This window comes from Carassius carassius, chromosome 3 (genome assembly GCF_963082965.1).
Source record: "Carassius carassius chromosome 3, fCarCar2.1, whole genome shotgun sequence".
NCBI lineage: Eukaryota > Metazoa > Chordata > Actinopteri > Cypriniformes > Cyprinidae > Carassius > Carassius carassius.
In genome coordinates this window covers 25,246,054-25,268,575 of record NC_081757.1, presented here as the reverse complement: position 1 = coordinate 25,268,575, position 22,522 = coordinate 25,246,054, and the positions used below count along the sequence as shown (strand labels likewise).

Here is a 22,522-nt window from a genome sequence, read left to right as displayed (position 1 = left end):
CTTTATCCATCCTTTTTAAGTGAGAAAAGAGGGTTATAACTAAGAAGTAAAGGTTTTTTTTTTTTTTTTTTAAACTCCCTCCTGAACCTCTCAGCATTCCCCTGTCATATCTGCGTTCTGGAATACCAAACTGTTCCTGTGGATGTGTGAACATCAGTGCTCATGGATCTCTGCTGAGAAGCTCTCTTACTCATAGGCCCATGGCATGTGTGTTTTACTGACAGGTTTCTGGAGGTTTTTGAGATGGACTCACAAGGGATACAAGGCTTGATGTTTGCACTTCTGACCTTATGGGATTTCACACTCACCTGACTGATTGAACAACACAGAGTTAGCGGCCGGGTATTAGCTAGCTGCAGGATGAAAGAGACCATCACAGAGAGGACTGGGTCCCTTGTTAGTAATTAGGTGTCAGAAGTGGCCATCAAAGGAGAAGTTGGTGGACTGATTTGGGAATTGTCACCATGTGTTTTAAAGGGATGTATATACTGTATTCATCCAGAGTCTCATCTAACCTCAGCTATCTTAAGCTGAGCAAACTAATGATGAAGGGAAGGCAGCGCTCTCTTTATTTTTTGTGATTACGCACACTCATACACGCGTGTGCGTGGATGAAGAAGGTGTGTGGGTGGTGGAGCATGGCTGAATTATCCAGGCTTATTCCAGACGTCTCCAAAGATTCAGTGGGATGGAATTGATTCAAGGGCGCTTCAATTGTAATACAGAGATGAATCTCAACAGTACCAAAGAGATAAGGATTAATACGCCTCCTCTCCCTTTCTTTATACCATCAATGTGCATCCACTCCATAATGCTTACTGCTTTTCTTATTCATCTCTCTTTTTTCTTTCAATTGCTTCATTTATGTTACTTTTAATTACTTTCTTTTAGTAATGATCCATATTCACTGCGCGTATAGTACCAGCTCCTTGGCCCTTTTTTATTATTAGAGTACTTATAACTTACATAAGTAGTCTATAATCAGTGAAATTATATTCATTGATTTTGACTATGAGCATTTTGTCCATATACTGATGATAAAAATTGTGCAGTGCATTGTAGTGTCAAGGCTTAATAATCACAATTTTTATCATTTATTTTTGCATCTCAAAGATCTGGGTTAGTAAGCCAAATGTTTCAAAGGTTCAAACTCTGGTAGGAATGATTTATAAGGTTCAGTGGTGAACGCAGAAGCAGTAGTTCTCCCGTTGGTCCAGGGTGACCATATTTGTAATAAGCATATTTTTAGTATGAAAGTGTCTGCTACCCTTCCCTATTATGATTTGTTTTGAGTGATTCAGACAAAAGTGCTAATTGCAGTACTTTTGTGTTTGTTTGGTCTTGTGTTCTCTTATTTTGCTACAGTATGTGCTGCTTTTAAAGTAGTTTACCATTGAATTGAAAATAAAACATTTTGCCAGTTTTGAGGAGTTGCACTGGAGACCAGTATTACCAGGTGTAAACAATAATTGTCTCAACTGACCTTTTGTGATCTGATTACCCAAGACAGATCTTAATACAAGGGTAAAAAGCCTTATTAAAATTGGGTTTACTCACTGTACATCTTTCTTTTCTTTCTCTGTTTTCCCTCTTACAGTGTGCAGAGTATAAAGAGAAGGCATCAGTTCTGGAAAATAAGCCAGCGGGAACATTTGTGCTGCAGGTCCATGCAGATGATGCTGATGAAGGAGCCAATGGAAAAGTCACATATGGTTTTATGCATAAAGACAGCACTGTTCCTGCCTTCAGCATTGATCCAGAAACAGGTAACTGTCGTTGAAATAGTCACATTTAGTTACTTTTGTTTTTCACACAACCTTTTTAATGTCTCATTAAGCACTCTCTTGTAATGTCATGCATTCACTGTTGACTATTTCACTTTCTCTCCCTCTCTTTCTCTCTTGCAAGGAAATGTAAGCCTTGAAGTATTTTCATGAATTCAAAGTTGAGTTTAATTCACTTTAATCATAGGCTTTCAAAACGTGCGAACTCTCAAAGGAAGAGAAAAGACAGCATTTAAATGTGTCGTCTCAAGACCCCTTTTTAAAGAAATGGAATGCTTTATGAAATGTAACTGTTCATTGGACATCAATCAGTGTGTCTTTTATAGAGGAGAATAAAGAGAGAAAATAGGAATGGATTGCAGTGGGTGAAACGTGAGGCACATTTGCAATGACTTCTTAAATGCAAATGGGGAGCTGTAGAGAGATTTGACTCTTTGAACTCGAGCACAAAAAATGAAGGAATATTTTGCACAAATCTGCTGTGCATCTAAAAAATGTTGTTTGATTGGTTTCAAAAGATAATTTAATTCCTTTTATATACGATTAAATAGAGATATGACCTTACTGTGGACAACAAAATTGAATTATCTGTAGTACTGTGAATATATGTATTAGAATCAGATGAACTATCAGTGAACAGAAGCTCAGTGGTAACAGAGGTACTTTTTCAGGTGTTATCGTAACTGCTATGACGTTTGATCGGGAGAGGCAGAGAGAGTATGCAGTAACAGTGACGGCCACGGACCAAGCGGCGGACCCCCTCATAGGCATCTGCCAGCTCAACATTCTTATCCTCGACGAGAATGACAATAGCCCGAAATTTGAGAACTTGCGCTACGAATGTGAGCAATGACCAACTTTTTAACATTTTTCATACCTGATGGGTTATACAAATAAGTATAGGCATTAAGTGTAGTTAAATATCCATGCTGATCCAATTTGCTTTTAATAGTTTCCTAACCAGGTGCTGTGCACATCAAACACGGAAATGAGGCGAGATGTGACAGTCAAACATAAAACACAACCAATTAGAGGCTGAAGAGTGTAAAACTAAAACACATGTCTTACATTTTCAAGCTTATGCAGAATATATGCTTTTTATGATTTTCCATATGGTGCTTGATGGATTAATCACACAGTGTCTGTTGCATAAACGCAGCCAATAAACTTAAAAGATGCAAAAAGTTATAAAGACATCATAAATTGAATCCATATGGATCAAATGGATTCATCAAAATCTTGTGTAAAGATATGATCACTTAATATGATCAACAGATTTCATTTCGAATTTTATTTGCATATAAACACAAGTAGAGCCAAAGTTGAGGAGTAAATAGTTACATGTAGCAGAATTACGCAACATAATTACAAAATAAGTGCAACTTTTATCAGTTACAGTTACTAAGAAAAAAAAGTGTTATTAATTAAATTACAGTCAGTTACTTTGTGTTGTGAATATTTTCACACACATGCAGATTTGATTGATTTCTTTCCCAAATTGCATTCACTACAAAGAATTATGAGAGACCAATGTTTCAGGAATTTAGAACAAATAATACTACACATGCTTATTCGATAACTGTTTTATTTGGGTTTATGTATGTGCTTAATTTTTTAAGATTAACCTTTTTTTTTAAGCATTATTATATGCCAGTATGCAAATATTTGCTTTCCAAAAACACATTTCCAAACCATAACTTATGATTTTAAATCTGTATTTAACCACAGAACAAGTTTTAAAGTAAAAAGAGGTGCTAAAGTCTGATTTTGTGGTGGCTGTGTTTAAAATTGAATTATTACAATCTTAATTCAAGTGAAGAAGGATTTTGAAAGTCTGACAGTTATCAGTTTTGGGTACTACTGTAATGTTAACCCCGTCTGATTTAATTTAGAAGAGTAATCAAATGTAATCAGTTACATTAATAAGGTTACTGAAATAGTTACACCACTTACATTTTAAATAGGGAAACTCTTAATCTTTCATCTATTACATTTGCGAAGTAAACTTCCCAACTGGATAGAATAAAACTCTTAACATAAAGGGAATTGTCACTTTACCATATCAAATCAGGATGGGACACAGTGTTATACTGGTTTGTGTTGATTTAGTCTGTTTTTAATTAGTGAACCAACTTGGCAATCACTGCAAACTTCTGTCAACTGTTCAAAAAGTCATTTTCCTCACACTGCAACTCTACATCACAGAACTATATATCAAACTGATTTAGAAATGAATTTATTTTGGTTAAGAGTTTTCAAAGTATCTTGCCCTTTGCAATTTCACAGATAGGATCAGAGGATATGATAGTTATCAAAGCTTTTCATCTAATTATGCACCAGCAGGAGAGTGTTTCCAGTGCATGTTAAATAATCAAAGCCTTCCCTCTAACAGACTTCTTACGCGAAGACACCATGATCGGGACCAGTTTTCTGCGAGTGGCTGCACATGATGATGATTATAGCACTAACGCGGCCATCACTTACTCCATGTCCGAAGAGCAGCCAGAGTATCTGCGAGTCAATCCACTCACTGGTTGGATCTACGTAAACCAGCCAATCTCGCAGGTCAGTCCTGCTCCAAACAGCCAAGTGGAGTCCTGTGAAATGCTGAGTTCATCTGTATGTGTGGATGCTGCGTGCAGTCGCAAAGTTGCATTTTAAAAAGCAAGTTTCAGACTTGAACTTTCTCAAGTATAGTTTCCAGCCTTCATAAAGGGCAGGAGTTCGAGGTTTGTGGAAACAGATCCAAAATTGCACTTGCAGCATGAATATTGTATAGTTCGTGTGTGAGTTTTAAGTTTTAAGATGCAGCGGTGTGAATGATTTAGCAGGTCCACAACAGTTTCTCACAGCTCTCCGCTCAGATGATTGATTGGGTGGTAACAAGGTCTTTTACAGATTCTGTCTGGTTTTGTAAAGTTGGTGACAGAAATAACCTCAGAGAGAAGTACAAAAGACTTGTTTAAGCATTAATAGTGATTATTGATGGGGTGTTTGTGTGTGTGAGTAGGTGGTGAGGTTTGAAAGCCACTGATATCGGACCACCTTTGACAAGAGACCTTTGTAAAACTGTTGCTATGACTACCAAGGTCTTGTGTCGGCTGGTGTTTATGGTTGAGGCTTGAGCGTTTGTATATGTTCTTTGTGCGATTACGGAGGGTGGGTGAAAATTGTTTAGCCGTCATTTCACATCATTCGACATGTAGACAGCCTGCTATACGAAGCAGAATGCCGTGAACGCAGACAGCATCGGTGATTTTGCTGATAAGCCAAGGCATCTGCAGTGAGACGACAGTGAATACAGTGATGTATCTATCTGTTGTGTTGATACACTTGACACAGATCCATTTAAAAAGTCATCCTTGGCGTATTGCTTAAAAAAAAAAACATGAAAATCTGACTTGTCATATTTATGTGCTATAATGTGCATTTGCCAACCCAGAAAACATGCTGAAAAAAAAAACTACATCAACCCAGTACATTTTCTTTCAGTAAGCCTTTCTCTGCAATCCACTCAGATTTCACTCCCCCCGTAATGTAGAAAGGGGGTCTTAATCTTAAACCACCCCTTAATCTTCAAGTTTCCACCCACGGCAAAGCATGCTAACTGCTCTGTCTTTGGCTGCACAGACGAGCACAGGACACTATTTAGACTCCCAGCCTCAGAGGAGACAAGAGAGCAGTGGATTTATTGATTTTTTTACTGTGTATTACGCTGCTGCTTCAAAGATCTAATATAAACATGCGATTTCTTTCCCAGCTGTGTACCTTCAGAGACATAACCGACTGTTTTTGTAACTCGTGTGTGTTTTTAACGTAAACTTGTGTATTTAACAGTTTATGCGTGCAGTTTTGTATGAGGATTTATTAGTATTCTGTTATATATATATAATGACATTTCTCTAATATTTTGTAAAAGCTTTTCTTTCATTTTTTTTTTTAATATTCAAATATTTCCCCCTGAGCTCCAGTTTGAAAACCATTGTCCTAGTACATTTTCCAATTTTCAGCCTTAAATAGTTTTTGACGCCTCAATAATTGTGTTGGATTGTTTCCAGAGGACCTACATCAGCAGGCAGATCATCGCTACAGATGGAGGGAATCGGAGCAGTTCGGTCGAGCTGGCAGTCACTATCACCAACGTGAAGAACCAGCCTCCACAGTGGGAGAAGGACAAATATGAGGTCGTCATACCTGAAAACACAGTCAGAGACACTCCAGTTGTGGTATGCACTTAACATAAAGCTAAACACTTATAAACTACTAGATCTCTGCAGATATGTTAATTATGTAGATGTATGCCTGCTTTTAACTGCACTTTATGACAAGATCAGAGTCATACAGTATAACAAACAGTGACTGTCAGTGATCCACAGATATTCATTACATAAAGATGTCAATTTCACTTGTGCTAAATATACTGTGAATGAAGGACCGTAAACCGAAAGGCAAAACAAACATACAGCTTCTGCTAAGTGATTTATTACTTTGGCTTTTGAAGCACACCTGTGAGGCACTCCATTAATGAGCGTGTCTTTCATGTGTGCATTGAAGGAATGCTATGATGGATGTGGATAAGTTTTAATCCCACAATAAGGTTCTGGGTATTCCTTGAGGGGCTTGAGTTCCCAGACACTGTCGGCTTTACTGTCATGTACTGGCAGTTACAACTGACAGTCTGTGCTTTCTGCTCGACCACACAGTCTTCACACAGCCTGTCACAAATCCACAAGTACACAAAGGCACACATATACACACTCCATTTAAACTAATGGTAAGATGCTGCAAGATTCAAGTCCTCACTTCGAGCTGCGTTTCTCCAGCCCTGCCATGAATCATCTGATCCTTCGCTTCACATTTTAAGAACGTTGCTTCATTACATTCACTATTTAGGAAGTCAGCCAATCGCTGAGTCACTGGATAATGTATGGACAATTCCCTTTTTTTCCCCCGTTTCATTTGGTTACAAATGCACTGAAAGCAATAATTTGCAGAATTTCCTGGAATACATTTATTGCCATTAAGACCATTATTGATGCAGATGAGCACTTCATGAAGAGCAGCATAAATAAACAGGGCGAGGAGGAACAAAGGGCCAAAAAGGAAAATAAATAAAAGGCAAAAATAGAGAACTGCACAGAAATAGTGCTTTGCTTTTCTCCTTCTAATTGCTCTTGTGTTAAACGTTGTTTGTGTTCTTGCTGGTATAGAAGTAATTGAGCTTATTTAATTGATCTGTTGTGCTGATCTCCTTACACTTGCCCCATTAACAGAGATTCACATCTGTTATATTTAAAGACAGAGACTAAATTCTCCTAGGGCAGAAAGAGAAGTCTTTGATGTTGAACCTGATAAACCTGCAGTGTTCAGATGTGTCTTGTTTATAACATTGCTTCTCTTTTTTAAATTTTTTTATAGCACTTTAGCTATATGAATATTATATACAGTATGAACGAGTTTGGGGTTGGCAGGATTTGCATTTATTTGATCAAACATACAGTAAAAACTAATATTGCACTATAGTTAAGCCATTAACAGTAATACAGTTTTAATATGCCAATTTGGTGGTCAGCAAAACATTTGTATTTGGAAACTGATCAGTTCTGATCAATTCTGTGCTGTATAAAAGTATTAATTTCTTTCAATAAAATGACAATCATACTGACCCCAAACTTTTGTATGGTAGTGTATATATATATATATATATATATATATATATATATATATATATATATTAAACAATTTCCTCCTGGCAGACTATCAAGGCCACTTCTCCGCTGGGTGATCCGAGGGTGACTTATAACTTGGAGGATGGATTGGTTCCAGAAAGCAACATGCCTGTTCGTTTCTACCTAACCCCGAATCGTGAAGATGGCTCTGCCTCTATACTTGTCGCAGAACCCTTGGACTATGAGACCACCCGCAACTTCATGCTTAGGGTTCGGGCTCAGAACGTGGCTCCTGTTCCCCTGGCGGCCTTCACTACTGTTCACATAAACATCACAGGTAAAGGACATCTACATGACCTGGCACAGCAAAAACAGGTTTAGAGGTTGTCATGAGAAAAATTTTACATTTATTATTGACTGTGTTTCCCTATCTGTGCGGTCTCTTATGCAGCCTAATAATCCAACTGACCCTATAGCTCAACCAGAATGACAAACCATCATGTAACTTTTAAAATAACTCAATCCAATTGAAAAGAATTGGTGCTGATCTTATATAAACCGAGTTACTTCCTTGTAAACCTTGTATGAACCCAGATTTAAAAGTATGCACAGGCAGTACAGTGAAGGACAACTCTTTGCATGCAGTTGGCTTTGATGTAACTCAATGTATATAAATACAAAATTTGGATTATAATAATATGCAGAGTCTAGCCTTAACTTGAAAAGCAGCTCTTTGCATGTGCAAATGGATATTTTCAGCAAATTGTGGAACTTAGTGTGCATGTAAATATTACATTTAGAGAATTTAAATTTGGATTGAATTGATTCAAATGATCAGAGATCTGTGCATGTAGTCACTGTAGTGCTTGTTTACAAACCATTTACATTTATAGTTTTAGCAGGCGCTTTCTTATTACAGCAATTTACGAGAAAGTGTCCTTATATCTACACTTTAATCACATTTAAAATGACAGCTTTTAATCAGTTTCTTGTTTGAATTCCAGTTCCTTGTCTTTACACTCGTTAATTTCTTTTTATAATCCATTCACGCTCTTAAACTCTGATTATTGCAGATTGCATCCTATAGCCTGGACTCTTTAATAGCTTTTATTTCATCCCACCCTGTCTGTTCGCCTCTACTTAAGCATTCCTCTGTGTTCGTCTCTTCCACCGTAGGAAGTCTCTGTACTTCCCCTGTAATTTACAGAGTTTGCCCTGCAGTGTTAATCTGGCTCTCTCTTCATGGATGAATCTTCCCTAGTTGTGACTGCTCCATAATTCTGATCCAGTTACAGTACTTAAAATATGTATGTTAATACATCTGGGGTGGTAGGAGAACATTGGCACCTGATCAGGATCGGTTTTGTGAGCTGAAGGGTAACATCTTCATGGGAAACTCTCTATCGTTCAGCATAATCCACAGACAAATAATTCATCTTTTCTGTTGCTTTTGACTTATTTACGCAGTGCTTCTTTCTCCATTTAAGAGTACAGCCAGTGCCACGTTCAAAAGAGGGAGAGAGAGAGAGGCAGAGTGAAACGAGGGAGTGCTAGAAGGAGGAGGTCGTAATGGATTTGGCCTTCCTGTTTAATTCATGGTTTACGGCTTTGGCTGATAGAAAATTAAAACCTGAAAGTACATCAGATGGTGATTAGTGTCTGGAATCCATTGAACCCATTAAAGATCTTACCCTAAATTCCAATGTCCTCATGTCTCTTCTAGGACTGAGAGCAGCACATTTTAGGAGACTAGGCTTGGTATTCATTTCCTCTTGAACACACTAAATCCACTAATGTAATAAGGCTTAGTTAAGACATAATGTCAGAGTTAAGATAAGTCAGATTTGTTTCTGATGGAAAGCCAGAGTTTTAACTTCCCTCAAGCTACCTGAGATATTTCTGCGTCTTCATGGTCAGGGGGGGGGCTGAAACTCCACAAAAGAGGTCGAACTGATACTTTAATGCTGGAAACAAGGAACAAATTTTGATTCACATCAATAATGTCTTGTTAAAACTGTAAGTATTTACTCTAATGTGCACCAAGGCCACATTAGTCATTTTCTCTGAATGGCAGTGAGCCCTATATATATATATATATATATATATATATATATATATATATATATATATATATATATATATATATATATATACATATGTGTGTGTGTGTGTATTCCTTATGCAACAACCAAATAAAACTGCTGAAAATATTAATGACTGTTTGCTGTTGACAGATGTCAATGACAACGTTCCATTCTTCACCTCCTCCATATACGAGGCATCTGTGACAGAAGGGGCGGAAATTGGGACTCTAGTTCTCCAAGTCTCAGCCAATGATCTTGACCTGGGACTGAATGGAAAGGTATGAACTAGCGATTCACTCAGTCGACACCCATTTGTAAATATAATCTATTATACAATATAAAATACATAGAGTACACTATGTTAAGCAATAAGATCTGTAAAATTCAAAGAACATCTGTGATATAGCCACACTTTGAATGAGGATGAATAGAATAATCTTTATTCTGTATCTCACGATGACCTCCAAAACACACGTATTTATTCCGATAAAACCCTGGCTACTTTTTTTCGGAATTATATGTTATATTTCAGTAGGAAGGCAAACATGTCTATAGCTCTAAGAATTCATTATTTCATAAATAAATATGTCATATGTACTGCAAACATTCAGATAAATATCACTTATATTTTTAATTAATTATTTCAAGAATGATATGCAGTCTTTTGTTCTATTCTATATATCATTCCACTGTTCAAAAGTGTTTTTTTTTGTTTGTTTTAGTTTTTTTTTTTTCTAAATGGTTTTGAATAAGTCTCTTATGCTTAACAAGACTGCATTTATTTGAACAAAACTAATATTGTGAAATATTGTGCTATCACTTTGGCTACTTCATGTTTTTTATTTTTTATTTATTGTAATTTTTGTGGAGACTGATACATTTTCTAAGATCCTTCAATGAATAGAAAGTTTAAAAGAACAGCATTTATTTAAAAAAAAAAAACTCATAGTGGTCACTTGATCAATGCTGTGTCCTTGCTACATAAACGTGTAAAATAAATAAATAAATAAATAAATAAAACAACGCAACAACAAAACATTGCAGACTCCAAGCATCTGAGTATGTGTCTGTCGTACTATTAGCTGATAGTGAATATGTTTGTGAAATCATTATTCTTGAGCCATGCTGTGGACCCTGGTTTCGAAGCTTGTGATTAAATGCCCCTGTCTCTGTGCTCAACTCTATCTGTTGAGGGGCCTTTCAACGGGCCTCTGAATTACAAATTCCATGCAATGGAACAATAATGAGTACCATTTGTGGGTGTGAATGCTAATATAATTTTTTCTCCTACAAAATACCCCCCTCACACACAGCCCCTTGTGTGCCAGATGGGGTTTGCTGTGTGTTTTGTTATCCTGACCCCGAATCATTTTATTAAGCCGTTTTCATTTAATTCAGCCTCTTTACTTGTGTTCTCGGCTCTAATGCGGCCGGCAGGGCATCATATAATACTCACGCCATGCTGGTTTACTGTGGCCGTTCAGAACAGCTTGTCTGATAATTGTTGTTTGGGGCTTGTTGAAACAGCAGTTGGCACCTCTTCATCAATTCAACAGTACTGGCTATCTAGATTAGCTTCATTATTCTTAACTTGAATGGCCTTGATTTCTGCTTTACCTGCTGGGAAATTGCCAATGTGTGTTACTGGCAGAACACGCAACAGGAGGTCTCAGCTTCAGGTCAGAGCGCTTGGTGAATAAATTATGTAGAGAATGCTGGATTGTTTAATTACATGTGATTAGATGAGGTGGAGCAGTCTTAAGCACACATATACACACAGGAAGACCAGTATTAATTGTTGATGCATTTTCAAACAACCCTGTTAAATGTTCTGTGACAGGTTTGACACTATTTCTCCTCTGTATGTCATTTCTTTTTGCCAATTTCCTTTTTATTGTGTCTCAGATCTCATACTCTCTACTTAATGACCGTAGTGGAGACTATCAGTACTTCCGCATTGATCCTGAGCTGGGCACCATCTACACAGAGGCTGTGTTTGATCGAGAAACCAAGGGATCCTACCTTTTGGAAGTGAAGTCAGTAGATGGCTGGGAATCGGCCAGGCCAGGGAAGCACGGACAGCCCAACTCAGGTACAGTGAGCCTAATGTGACACCTTATATGAAAGCAGAGTTAAGGCCTTTTCACACTGATTGTGAAAATTCGTTGAAAATGTTTGGCGTAATGATACTTTTACATCTAAACCATAAATCCATCTCTAGATGGATAGATATTGCTCTATTCAGACCAGGCGCGAAAAAGCAAGGATTTTTTTCGTCCTTTGTGTCGATTATTTCCCCCCATGTCCGGAGCAGATGAACACTGAACAAGAGAAATCAGGAAGAGGGAAGAGAGTGGATCTTGTTATTTACATTTACATTTATTCATTTAGCAGACGCTTTTATCCAAAGCGACTTACAGATGAGGACAGTGGAAGCAATCAAAGTGGAAAAAATCAAAATCTTCAATTCTTGAAGATGGCTAATGACTCAGCTGCTCGGATTGTGTTGGGGAGGTCATTCCACCAGGAGGGAACATTTAATTTAAAAGTCCGTAAAAGTGACTTTGTGCTTCTTTGGGATGGTACAATCAAGCGACGTTCACTTGCAGAACGCAAGCTTCTAGAGGGCACATAAGTCTGAAGTAACAAATTTAGGTAAATGGGTGCAGAGCCAGTGGTAGTTTTGTAGGCAAACATTGATGCCTTGAATTTTATGCGAGCAGCTATTGGAAGCCAGTGCAAATTGATAAACAGAGGTGTGACGTGTATTCTTTTTGGCTCATTAAAAATTAATCTTGCTGCCGCGTTCTGAATTAATTGTAAAGGTTTGATAGAATTGGCTGGAAGACCTGCCAAGAGGGCATTGCAATAGTCCAGCCTGGACAGAACAAGAGCTTGAACAAGGAGTTGTGCTGCATGTTTCGAAAGAAAGGGCTTGATCTTCTTGATGTTGAATAAAGCAAATCTGCAGGATCGGACAGTTTTAGCAATGTGGTCTGAGAAAGTCAGCTGATCATCAATCATAACTCCAAGGCTTCTAGCTGTTTTTGAATGAGTTATGGTTGATGTGCCTAACTTGATGGTGAAATTGTGATGAAACGATGGGTTTGCTGGAATCACAAGCAGTTCTGTCTTGGCAAGGTTGAGTTGAAGGTGGTGGTCCATCATCCAGGAAGAAATGTCTGTTAGACAAGCTGAGATGCGAATAGCAACCGTCGGATCATCAGGATAGAATGAGAGGTAGAGTTGAGTGTCATCAGCATAGCAGTGGTATGAAAAGCCATGTTTCTGAATGACAGAACCTAATGATGCCATGTAGACAGAGAAGAGAAGTGGTCCAAGAACTGAGCCCTGAGGCACCCCAGTAGTTAGATGTTGTGACTTGGACACCTCACCTCTCCAAGATACTTTGAAGGACCTATCTGATAGGTAGGACTCAAACCATTGAAGTGTGGTTCCTGAGATGCCTTTTGCCAGTAGGGTTGATAGGAGGATCTGGTGGTTAACCGTGTCAAAAGCAGCGGACAGATCAAGCAGGATTATCATTATTATCAGGATTATTATTGTTATCATTGCTATCTGAGAACAGATTTATTCTCACATGTTCTTTATACAGAATATCATTTCTGTTAATTTCCCACTGACATTTTCTTTCACTTGCAGAGAGTTAAAAAAGTCACTCTAGATCTGTTAGTCATGTGATAATATCTCCTGCCATTATGTATGAAAAAAATTGGAATACATTTTTTCCTATACATGAAATACGAAAGCAAATATTTTCTGTATGTTTTACGCAGCTCATGATATTTAGAATAACAAAATAAAGATGTTTATGACAAATGAGAAGTAGGTATTGTGTTCAATCCATTAAAAAAACATACAAAGAGTGCATGTCTGCCTATTATAGAATAAAAAAATCCACTCAATCAAAAAATTATAGTTTAAAGTGGGTTTTAAGCAAAAACATAAATAATCATATACACTTTTTAAAGTGTAGCTTATTGCTAATTGTACCTTTATTTATATTTTAAGATGTATTCTTGTGAGCATTATAGTGTTTCTGGTGTAGAACCAAATGTTTTATTTATCTTAATTTAATGCTGTATACACAGTTCATCCGCGATTCGCAGGGTTTTTTTCATTGTGCTCAGTGTGAAGCGGATTTTAATTATAACACCAAAACTCGGGGTCAATTGTAACATCAATGAAACATGTTATACATTACTCCAAGCTATTTTTTTGTTTTCTTTAAACTTCAGTATGCCTAGTTCTTGGAAGAGAAAGAAAAACCGAAGGGTGTCTCTAAATGTGCATGGGTTAAAAATACCACAGAAATTTTTTAAATGATTAAAAAAAAATTTAAATGGTGGCAGAAAATGCCCCCGGATGAGTTATTGTCTTCATATTTATCATATATGACATAGTTAAGCAATATAAATGTAAGCTGTTTTTTGTAAAACATTATTTTATACCACAGTTCAATACACAAGATGTTAATGGTAACACTTTCTATGAAGCCCATATTTATAATACATTATAATGGTATTCTTAAGGCATTGTTTTGCAAAGGCAAACATATAATATGTTATGTTGATTCATGATTAATAATAACAACAATTATAATACATCATAATACTTATGTATTTGCGGTTATAAGTTTGAGTATGATTATTTATAACACACAATGAACACCATATTAAATCTACTTTATTTACAGTATAATGGACTGTATCATATCTTGACATTGTTTATTTTAGATCTGCACAGTATCTTACTACAGCTTGTAAGTGGTTAGATGTTGAGTGTTTCCTGTGGAGCTAATGTTAATTAATTGATGTGAGTTTAAAGGCGCAATATGTAATTTTTCTGCTTTAAAAATAGCAGATATCACTATATCTATGTTATATATATTTTTTAAGTTGTGTACTTACATTATCCCGAAAGTTTCCACGAACTTTCAAATCCAGAGAAAATTATAGTTTAATTAGAAGACACGGCACGTTTCTTTATTTCCGTTTTGTCGCCCGTCTATGGCGTCATATAAACTTTGACCCCTCTAGTTTATCTAACTTCCTGCGGAACCGCCAAATACAAAGGTGAACAGAAGCAAAGATGAGACGAAGAAGAAAAAGTAGTAGCTAGTCTTGATCGAGACTATTATATTTTATATTTATATTGTTTATATTCGTATTTATACTTCAATCAATAACTTAGTTATGGATCATGATTATGCTTTGCCTGCACGTTCTGTGAAGCGCAAACGTACGGGTGAAATAAATGACCTGAGAAGGTTTTGGGACAAGAGAACAAACAAGACACGGGTAAATATTGGAGTTGCATTTCCAATATAGAGAGAGCTTCGTGACAAGCTGAAACTACAGAGAGATGTTTGCATTCTAATAAACAGGTATGCATCCATTCAGCTAACTGTATCTATCCGTATATTTTGTGAAACGATGATGTCTTGTGTAAAACGCAGACGGACTAGCTCTCATGTAGAGTATAATGTAAATCTACATGTGTTCTATATCTAGCTGGATAAAGTAGCTTTTTTAGCATATATTGTGTTTTATACATATATTACTACTAGCTAGATGGAATATTTATTTGATAGGGGTCTGATAATTCATATATCTCTCCGTTCGAAAAGACGTGATTGTCAAAATACTAGGCTGCTGCTGCTGTAGGTGAAGGGAGACGGCTGACAGACCAGGCTCTTGTCTTCATGACAACAATATCTATACTTCATGTTGAACATAAATATAAAGCCTACTGATAAAGGACACCGTCAACAGTATTGACGGCAAAATAGACGATGTTTGACAGGTGCAATATTTGAAAATCGATAATTATTTATTTATTTTTTAAATTACATTTATATCTGAATTTATGTCAACCTATAGACTTCAAACATCAAAATGTCATGAATTAATATGTATTTGTGTACAAAATTACATATAAACATATTTTCCTATTATATTTTGCCTGGAAACGGTTCCAACACGCGTGCATGTCGCGTGAAAAATAGGCATCGGTTCTATTTCTAGCAAGCACGCGTTTTTCGCGCGCCTTGAGCCGGGCCTGAGACACGCGTCTCACGCAGGCAGTCTGCAAGCTCTAACCTATTAACATGGGAGCCGAATTAAAAACTGACACGCCACGCAGCTGAGGCGCTTGCACCACGCATCCAGTGTGTCGCCGGACTCAGTTAAAATGAGTGAGGAATGTGGGGAGCGACAGAGCACGGGTTCCAATGAACAACAACTCCCATGAGCCTACGCTCTTTCCCGACGTCATCAAAGTATGTCTTATGTTATTATTTTGATTGATGACCCCTGGTGGCCAAAAATTCCATACTGTGCGTTTAATACTCCAACTGAAAAAATTCAATGTTTTGTATGGTTTCATTTTATATTGATTGTCCCCTTAATCAGTCGACTATAAGCAGCTTTGCAACTACATGCCAACTAATATGCTCAAGAAGAATTGTAGTTGATGTACTTGCAAAGACACTTATAGTCAGTTTATCTGTTGGTTGACCGTCAAAATAAAGTGTCAGCATATATTTACAGTAGCAGACAATACTTTAATGACTGCTGGTTGAAATGTAGTTGCAGAGTTACTTATCAACAGCTGTCTAAAGGGTACCATCAAAATAATCAAACTGATATTAGAATAAAAATATTTCAAATAAAATGTGTCATATTTCACATTCATCTGATCTGATATCTGATCATATGGCTGTTTAAGAGAAAAAATATATTATTATTAATATTACTACTTATAAGTGGTCTTTGAACGCTTTTAGTAAAGTAGCATCAGAAAAATGGCAAGATATGAGACTTATAACTAGTGGTGGGCCGTTATCGGCGTTAACGTGCTGCGTTAACGTGAGACTCTTATCGGGCGATAAAAAAAATATCGCCGTTAACCATTCTCAAAGTTGGGTTGGGAGCTGGGTCTATACTAAGCAAGCTATGATGACTTTCACCTTGATATTTTATATAACCGACTGGCTGAGGCCAGCCTAAAAAGATGCTCAGGACAGTAGACGGGCCACTGCTGCGCATCGTCACGAAAGCTTATCTTTTTCACGTGTTTTTAAGCCTAACCGCTTGTCGATTTAAACATTAAAGCATCCAAAAACAAGACGCGGAAAAGCTGAACAGAGTAGCTTGTTACTCGCGCGCTGTGTTCGGTGCGCACGAGAGAGATCGAGAGACGCGTATCACGGACAGCGACACTGAACCGAGCTCTCTTCTGCGAAGTTCTCCTTGAAGTAGTACTCGGTTACTAAACGTAACCTCGGTTCTCTCTAGAAGAGCGAACGAGTACTGCGTCTTAGCTAAGACACTACGGGAAAAGTCTCTTTTCACGAAATACTGAAGCAAAAAAGTATCCTTAATTTTGTATTTTTGTAAAGCGCATTTGCAGCAGTACACAGCCATAGGCGAGACGGCTCTTTCGCTCATTGGCTTGTTCTGCGGCAACTGCACAGCCTATCGAGCGCAGGCTGATGCAACATCAGACCAATAAGGGCACTTCGCGCCCTTCTTGCCACTTCCCGCCGAAACGGGTGTGGCCCAACCTATAAAAGGAGCTCGAAAAGGCTGACTCACCTGATTTATTTCATCGCCGAAGCGAACCAGAGTGAATCGTACTCGTTCGCTCTTCTAGAGAGAACCGAGGTTACGTTTAGTAACCGAGTACGTTCTCTTACGAGAGCTCTCTCGTACTGCGTCTTAGCTAAGACGCTACGGGAACCCAATGTAAAACGCCGTGCGCGCAGGGATCACACACCAATAAACCTGAAGCAACGCCCAGGATTTACAGTGCACAGTCACCTGAGGGACTCACAGAGAGTCCAGGACAGGAAGGGGGGAAGCCCTCCGTCCCATATCTAGCAACATCCGTAGATGCGGCAATATGACATCACACAGCCGAGGCAAGGCCTGACCAATGTGGCAATGCGGGTCTTACGCAATACTGCCCATATAACAGTCGGCAGCGCATAACGCTCACGAACTCAGAGTTCCCCTCAGGGCCCTGATTCGACTATACCGACAGCAGCCTTGCTTGCAAGGTGGGAACCTCCAGGTTATAGAAGCTGATAAATGTAGACGGCGAGGCCCAACCTGCCACCATACATATATCCTGCAAGGAGATCCCTCGCCCACGACGAGGCGACGCCCCTTGTGGAGTGTGCTCTGACGCCCAGCGGGCACTGAAGGCCCCTGGAAGCGTAAGCTAACGCTATAGCGTCAACTATCCACCTCACAACTAAGGGGTGAACATCCTCGAGCTGTGCACCAGCTGGAGAACACCGACCACTTCGAGGCATACAGACGTTGTGTCAAAGGAGTTCTAGCCTGAGTGATGGTATTTAGCACTCCCACTGCGAGATCAGCGGGCAACCGTTGAGCGCCCACACATGGAGGGACCACAACTCCGGTTGAGGGTGCCAAATCGAACCCCTGGCCTGCGAGAGGAGGTCCCTCCTCAACGGTAATGGCCACGGGGCGACATCTGCTAACTGCATCAAATCTGGGAACCATGGCTGGTTCTTCCAAAGAGGTGCTACAAGCAATATTGAACATCTCGTTTCTCTCACCTGTTCTATCACCTGTGGAAGGAGGGAGACAGGAGGGAAAGCATAAAGCGGGCAGCACGGCCATTTCCGTGACAGCGCGCTTTCGTTCTTGGAAAAGAACGCGGGGCAGTGAGCGTTTTCGTGGGACTCGAAGAGGTCCACCTCCGCCCTGCCAAATCTCTCCCACAACAGCCGGACTGTTTGCGGGTGTAGAGACCATTCGCCCGTAGGAACATTGCCTCTGGACAGCCTGTCTGGACCCAGATTCTGTAGCCCAGGCACATGCACTGCCCTCAGCGAACGCACGTTGCGCTGAGCCCAAACCAGGAGGCGTTCCACCAGCCTGTACAGGTTTCGGGACCCGAGACCGCCCTGGCGATTTATGTAGGACACCACAGACATGTTGTCCGAACGGACTAAGACGTGGTGGTCCTTGATTTGGGGACAAAAGCGCATCAGCGTGTTCTCCACTGCCAGCATTTCCAGACAGTTGATATGATGGAGCTTTTCCCGTTCTGACCACAGGCCAAAGGACGGTCTGCCCTCGAGCAGCGCTCCCCATCCCGAAGTGGAGGCGTCCGTCGACACCATCTTCACATTCGGGGAAGTCCCCAGGCTTACACCTGATTGGTACCAGCCGTTTGCTCTCCAGGGTTTCAGGGCTGTGACACAGCTCTGATTGACCTTGAGACGCAGTCGGCCAGACACCCATGCTCTGCGAGACACCCGCGCCTTCAGCCAGAGCTGCAGGGGGCGCATGCGGAGCAGGCCCAGCTGCAGAACCGGAGATGCTGAGGCCATGAGGCCCAGCACCTTCTGACAGTGTTTGAGCGAAACGGTCGCGCCGCAGCGGAAAGAACTCACTGCGCGCTGAATGCCCAACGCGCGCTGTGGTGACAGTCGCGCCGTCATGGAACACGAGTTCAGAACTATACCCAAAAACAGAATCGTCTGACTGGGGTTCAGCGAACTCTTCGCCCAATTGACACTGAGACCGAGCTTCTCGAGGTGATCGAGTAAAACGGCCCTGTGCTCCACGAGCTCCGCTCGTGATCGAGCCAGAATCAGCCAGTCGTCCAAATAATTCAGCACTTGCATGCCTCTGAGTCTGGGAGCAGCGAGCGCTACATCCATGCACCTCGTAAACGTACGAGGAGCCGCGGACAAGCCGAACGGCAGGACTGTAAACTGATATGCCTGGCCCTCGAAGGCAAATCTCAAATATCGCCTGTGACTTGACGCTATCTGTACTTGAAAATACGCGTCCTTCAGATCTATTGACATGAACCAGTCCCCTCTGCGAATCTGCGCGAGGCGCTTCCTGGTCGTAAACATTCTGAAACTGCGTTTCATCAATGCCTTGTTCAGCTGTCTTAGATCCAGTATGGGCCTGAGACCCCCGTCTCTCTTGGACACCAGAAAGTATCTGCTGTACAGCCCCCCCCCCTCGCTTTGAGCTCTAGACACAGGCTCTACAGCCCCTTTGCTCAACAGTTTTGATATTTCGGCCCGAAGTATGTGTGCTACTTCTGTTTTGACCGTAGTTTCGACGCGCACTAAAAAGTGTGGAGGGCGTCGAAAAAACTGTAGCGAGTAGCCTCTCTTTATAATGCCTAGCACCCAATCCGAAAACCATGCATCTGCATGAATGGCTAAGGGCTGGATGCGAAGCGCACTCTGTTGACTGGGCAACGGCGGCGCTTGGGTGCGCTGCACCATGGGCGTTACGCCTGTGGCATTTGAGGCGGGGAGCGCGCTGATTACAGCGGGCAGATCGCTCGTCCTCGACCCCATCCCGGTGCTTAACCGATTGGGGGAGGGCTGAGCAGGTCCCGTGGGACTCGTGTTGTCTGCGAGTAACTGTGGGCTGCAAGCGTGCACATTTACCACATTCGACTCGCTGTCTGCCTGGGCAGAGCGTACGTGCATGGGTTTCGCTTTTACAGAAACCACGCGCCGTGTGTGACATAGTGTATGTGGGCACTGAGGAGTGGGCACGTTTACTATGTGGCGCGCGTGACCGATCTGAGTCGATCTTATGTGCGCGAGCCCTGTGTGCAGGGCTGTGCTTACATGTGGAGATGGGCACTGAGGAGTGGGAATCGTCACTACATTTATAGCACCATCGGCCGTGGCCGGACGAACGTGCACGGGTTTCGTTTTTACAGAAACCACATGACGCGTGTGACATAGTGATTGTGGGCACTGAGGAGTGGGCACGTTTACTATGTAGTGCGCGCGATCGACTTGAGTCACTTTTATGGGCGCGAGCCCTGTGTGAAGGGCTGTGCTTACATGTGGAGATGGGCACTGAGCAGTGGGCATCGTCACTACATTTATAGCACCATCGGCCGTGGCCGGGACACCAGAAATTATGCCTTTTTCGGGAATTATCTGGGCAGCCGTGATAACGGTTTCTGTGTGCAGGCAAGCGGGCAACCGCACGGGCTTGCGCATTGCAAAAGACGCTGAAACAGTCACAATCCCTGGAACTGAAACAGCGACGCGCTTAGGTGAGAGTTCGGCCACGGCGACTCGTACACCGGCGCTTTCCTAGGATGGCTTCGGGGCTCTCGGCCTCACCGTAATCCTCTGCCGCGGTCCCCGCGGCGCGGGGCTACGGCCGGTAGAGCGAGAACGGGGGTCTCGAGCTGCTTTGCTGAAGCTGTTGCGATAACGGATTTTGTGTGCAGGCAAGCGGGCAACTGTGCAGAAAACACTGAGACAGTCACAATTCCTGGAACTGAAACAGCGGCGCGCTTGGGTGAGAGCTCGGCCACAGCGGAACTCGTACACCTGCGCTTCGATGAAGCAGCCATCGTGAGTAGTGCAGACGCAGCGTCATGCAGCAGGCTTTAGATGGCAACACCGCTTTCGTCCGCCGTCCAGCAGAGGGCGGACAAAGGTGCGTCGCTATCGCCTGTTCCACCGGCGGAAGTGACTGGTAGTTCCTGTTTTTAGCATCATCCAGTGTGGAGAATGCTAGTGAGACAGCCGAACGAGTTCGCGCTGAATATGGAGCATTCAAAGCCTTTGCCACCTCTTCGTGAAGCTCAGGAAGAAATGAGGCGGGCTTTGAGAAGTGCGCTCATCCGAAAGGAAAATACCATCCAGCCGGGAACGAGAGGGGGGTGCTGGTGCAGACCACTCGCGGCCAAGACTCGTCGCGGCCAGCGCGAGCACTCGCCCCGGCTCCTTCTCGATGTCAGCTCGTCTGCTGGGCTTCTGAGCAGAAGGCGCGAGATCCTCGGAGCTCGCCCAGCCCTCACTGCCCGAAGCTAGCAGAGAGCGCTTGTCCTCTTCCCCCGACGCGGCCCTGAGATCGACTTCCTCGGACGACGTGCTGGCAAACAGCGGGCGCTGCCCATCGGGAAGCGATGCAGGGGGGCCGGTGAAGCAGGGCGAACCGGTGAAGCAGGGCGAACCGGCGAGCTCGGTTGAGCTGAAGACGGTTCCGGAATCCGCTGGAAGCGGCGCTTTTACGGCGCCTCAGCGCAGCGGAGAATGCAGGCTCAGAGAAAAAGGCCAGGCGAGTCCTCAGAGTCACCATGGCAACAGCTCGCAGTGAGGGCATCCGCCGTCAGCGAGCGCTGCATGATCTTCACCCAGGCAGGAGACACAGATGACGTACCGGTCTCCCTCGCTGAGTGGGGCTCTGACGAGCCGCAGGAAGACATGTTAAAAAAGACGCGAGCTCTTTTACGAGTGTGTGTCGCAGGGCGAACACACACACACATAAAGAACAGTTGGATATAACAGAATTGAAAGGATATAGGCGCCGGACAGCGCAGCAGGAACGGCAGTGGAAGGCGGCGAAGGCCAGCAGCTTCAGAATGGCTCGTCCCGCTGATATGCTTCTCAGACGGCGCTTGCTTCCTTCGTGATCCAGCGATGCGTGAGCTTCGCTGAAGAGATGAAAATCAGTTGAGTCAGCCTTTTCGAGCTCCTTTTATAGGTTGGGCCACACCCGTTTCGGCGGGAAGTGGCAAGAAAGCGCCCTAATTGGTCTGATGTTGCATCAGCCTGCGCTCGATAGGCTGTGCAGTTGCCGCAGAACAAGCCAATGAGCGAACGAGCCGTCTCGCCTATGGCTGTGTACTGCTGCAAATGCGCTTTACAAAAGTACAAAATTAAGGATAATTTTTTGCTTAAGTATTTCGTGAAAAGAGACTTTTCCCGTAGCATCTTAGCTAAGACGCAGTACGAGAGAGCTCTCGTAAGAGAACCCTCCTGCACCTGAACGAACAAATACAAATCGCAGTTTGAACAAACAAAAAGATGTGAAAGAGCCCAATTCAGCACCGCGGTGTTCTGGTGTTCAGGGCTCACGCAGAGAAAGGCGTCTCAAAACACTTGAACATCGAATTTGCTTATTTTTGCTTTTGTGCCGACAAA

The 22,522-nt window shown here is 41.8% G+C and overlaps 1 protein-coding gene across 1 annotated transcript in view; it reads left to right on the top strand.

The window, feature by feature from the left end:
* Nucleotides 1-22,522, top strand: part of si:ch211-186j3.6 (neural-cadherin) — a 266,160-nt gene that overhangs the window by 118,775 nt on the left and 124,863 nt on the right. The window contains exons 9-15 of the mRNA XM_059534392.1: nt 1,598-1,766; nt 2,456-2,626; nt 4,177-4,349; nt 5,843-6,010; nt 7,541-7,790; nt 9,688-9,815; nt 11,443-11,629. Coding sequence (XP_059390375.1) covers nt 1,598-1,766; nt 2,456-2,626; nt 4,177-4,349; nt 5,843-6,010; nt 7,541-7,790; nt 9,688-9,815; nt 11,443-11,629 — 1,246 coding nt within the window. The remainder of the gene's footprint in view (nt 1-1,597; nt 1,767-2,455; nt 2,627-4,176; nt 4,350-5,842; nt 6,011-7,540; nt 7,791-9,687; nt 9,816-11,442; nt 11,630-22,522) is intronic.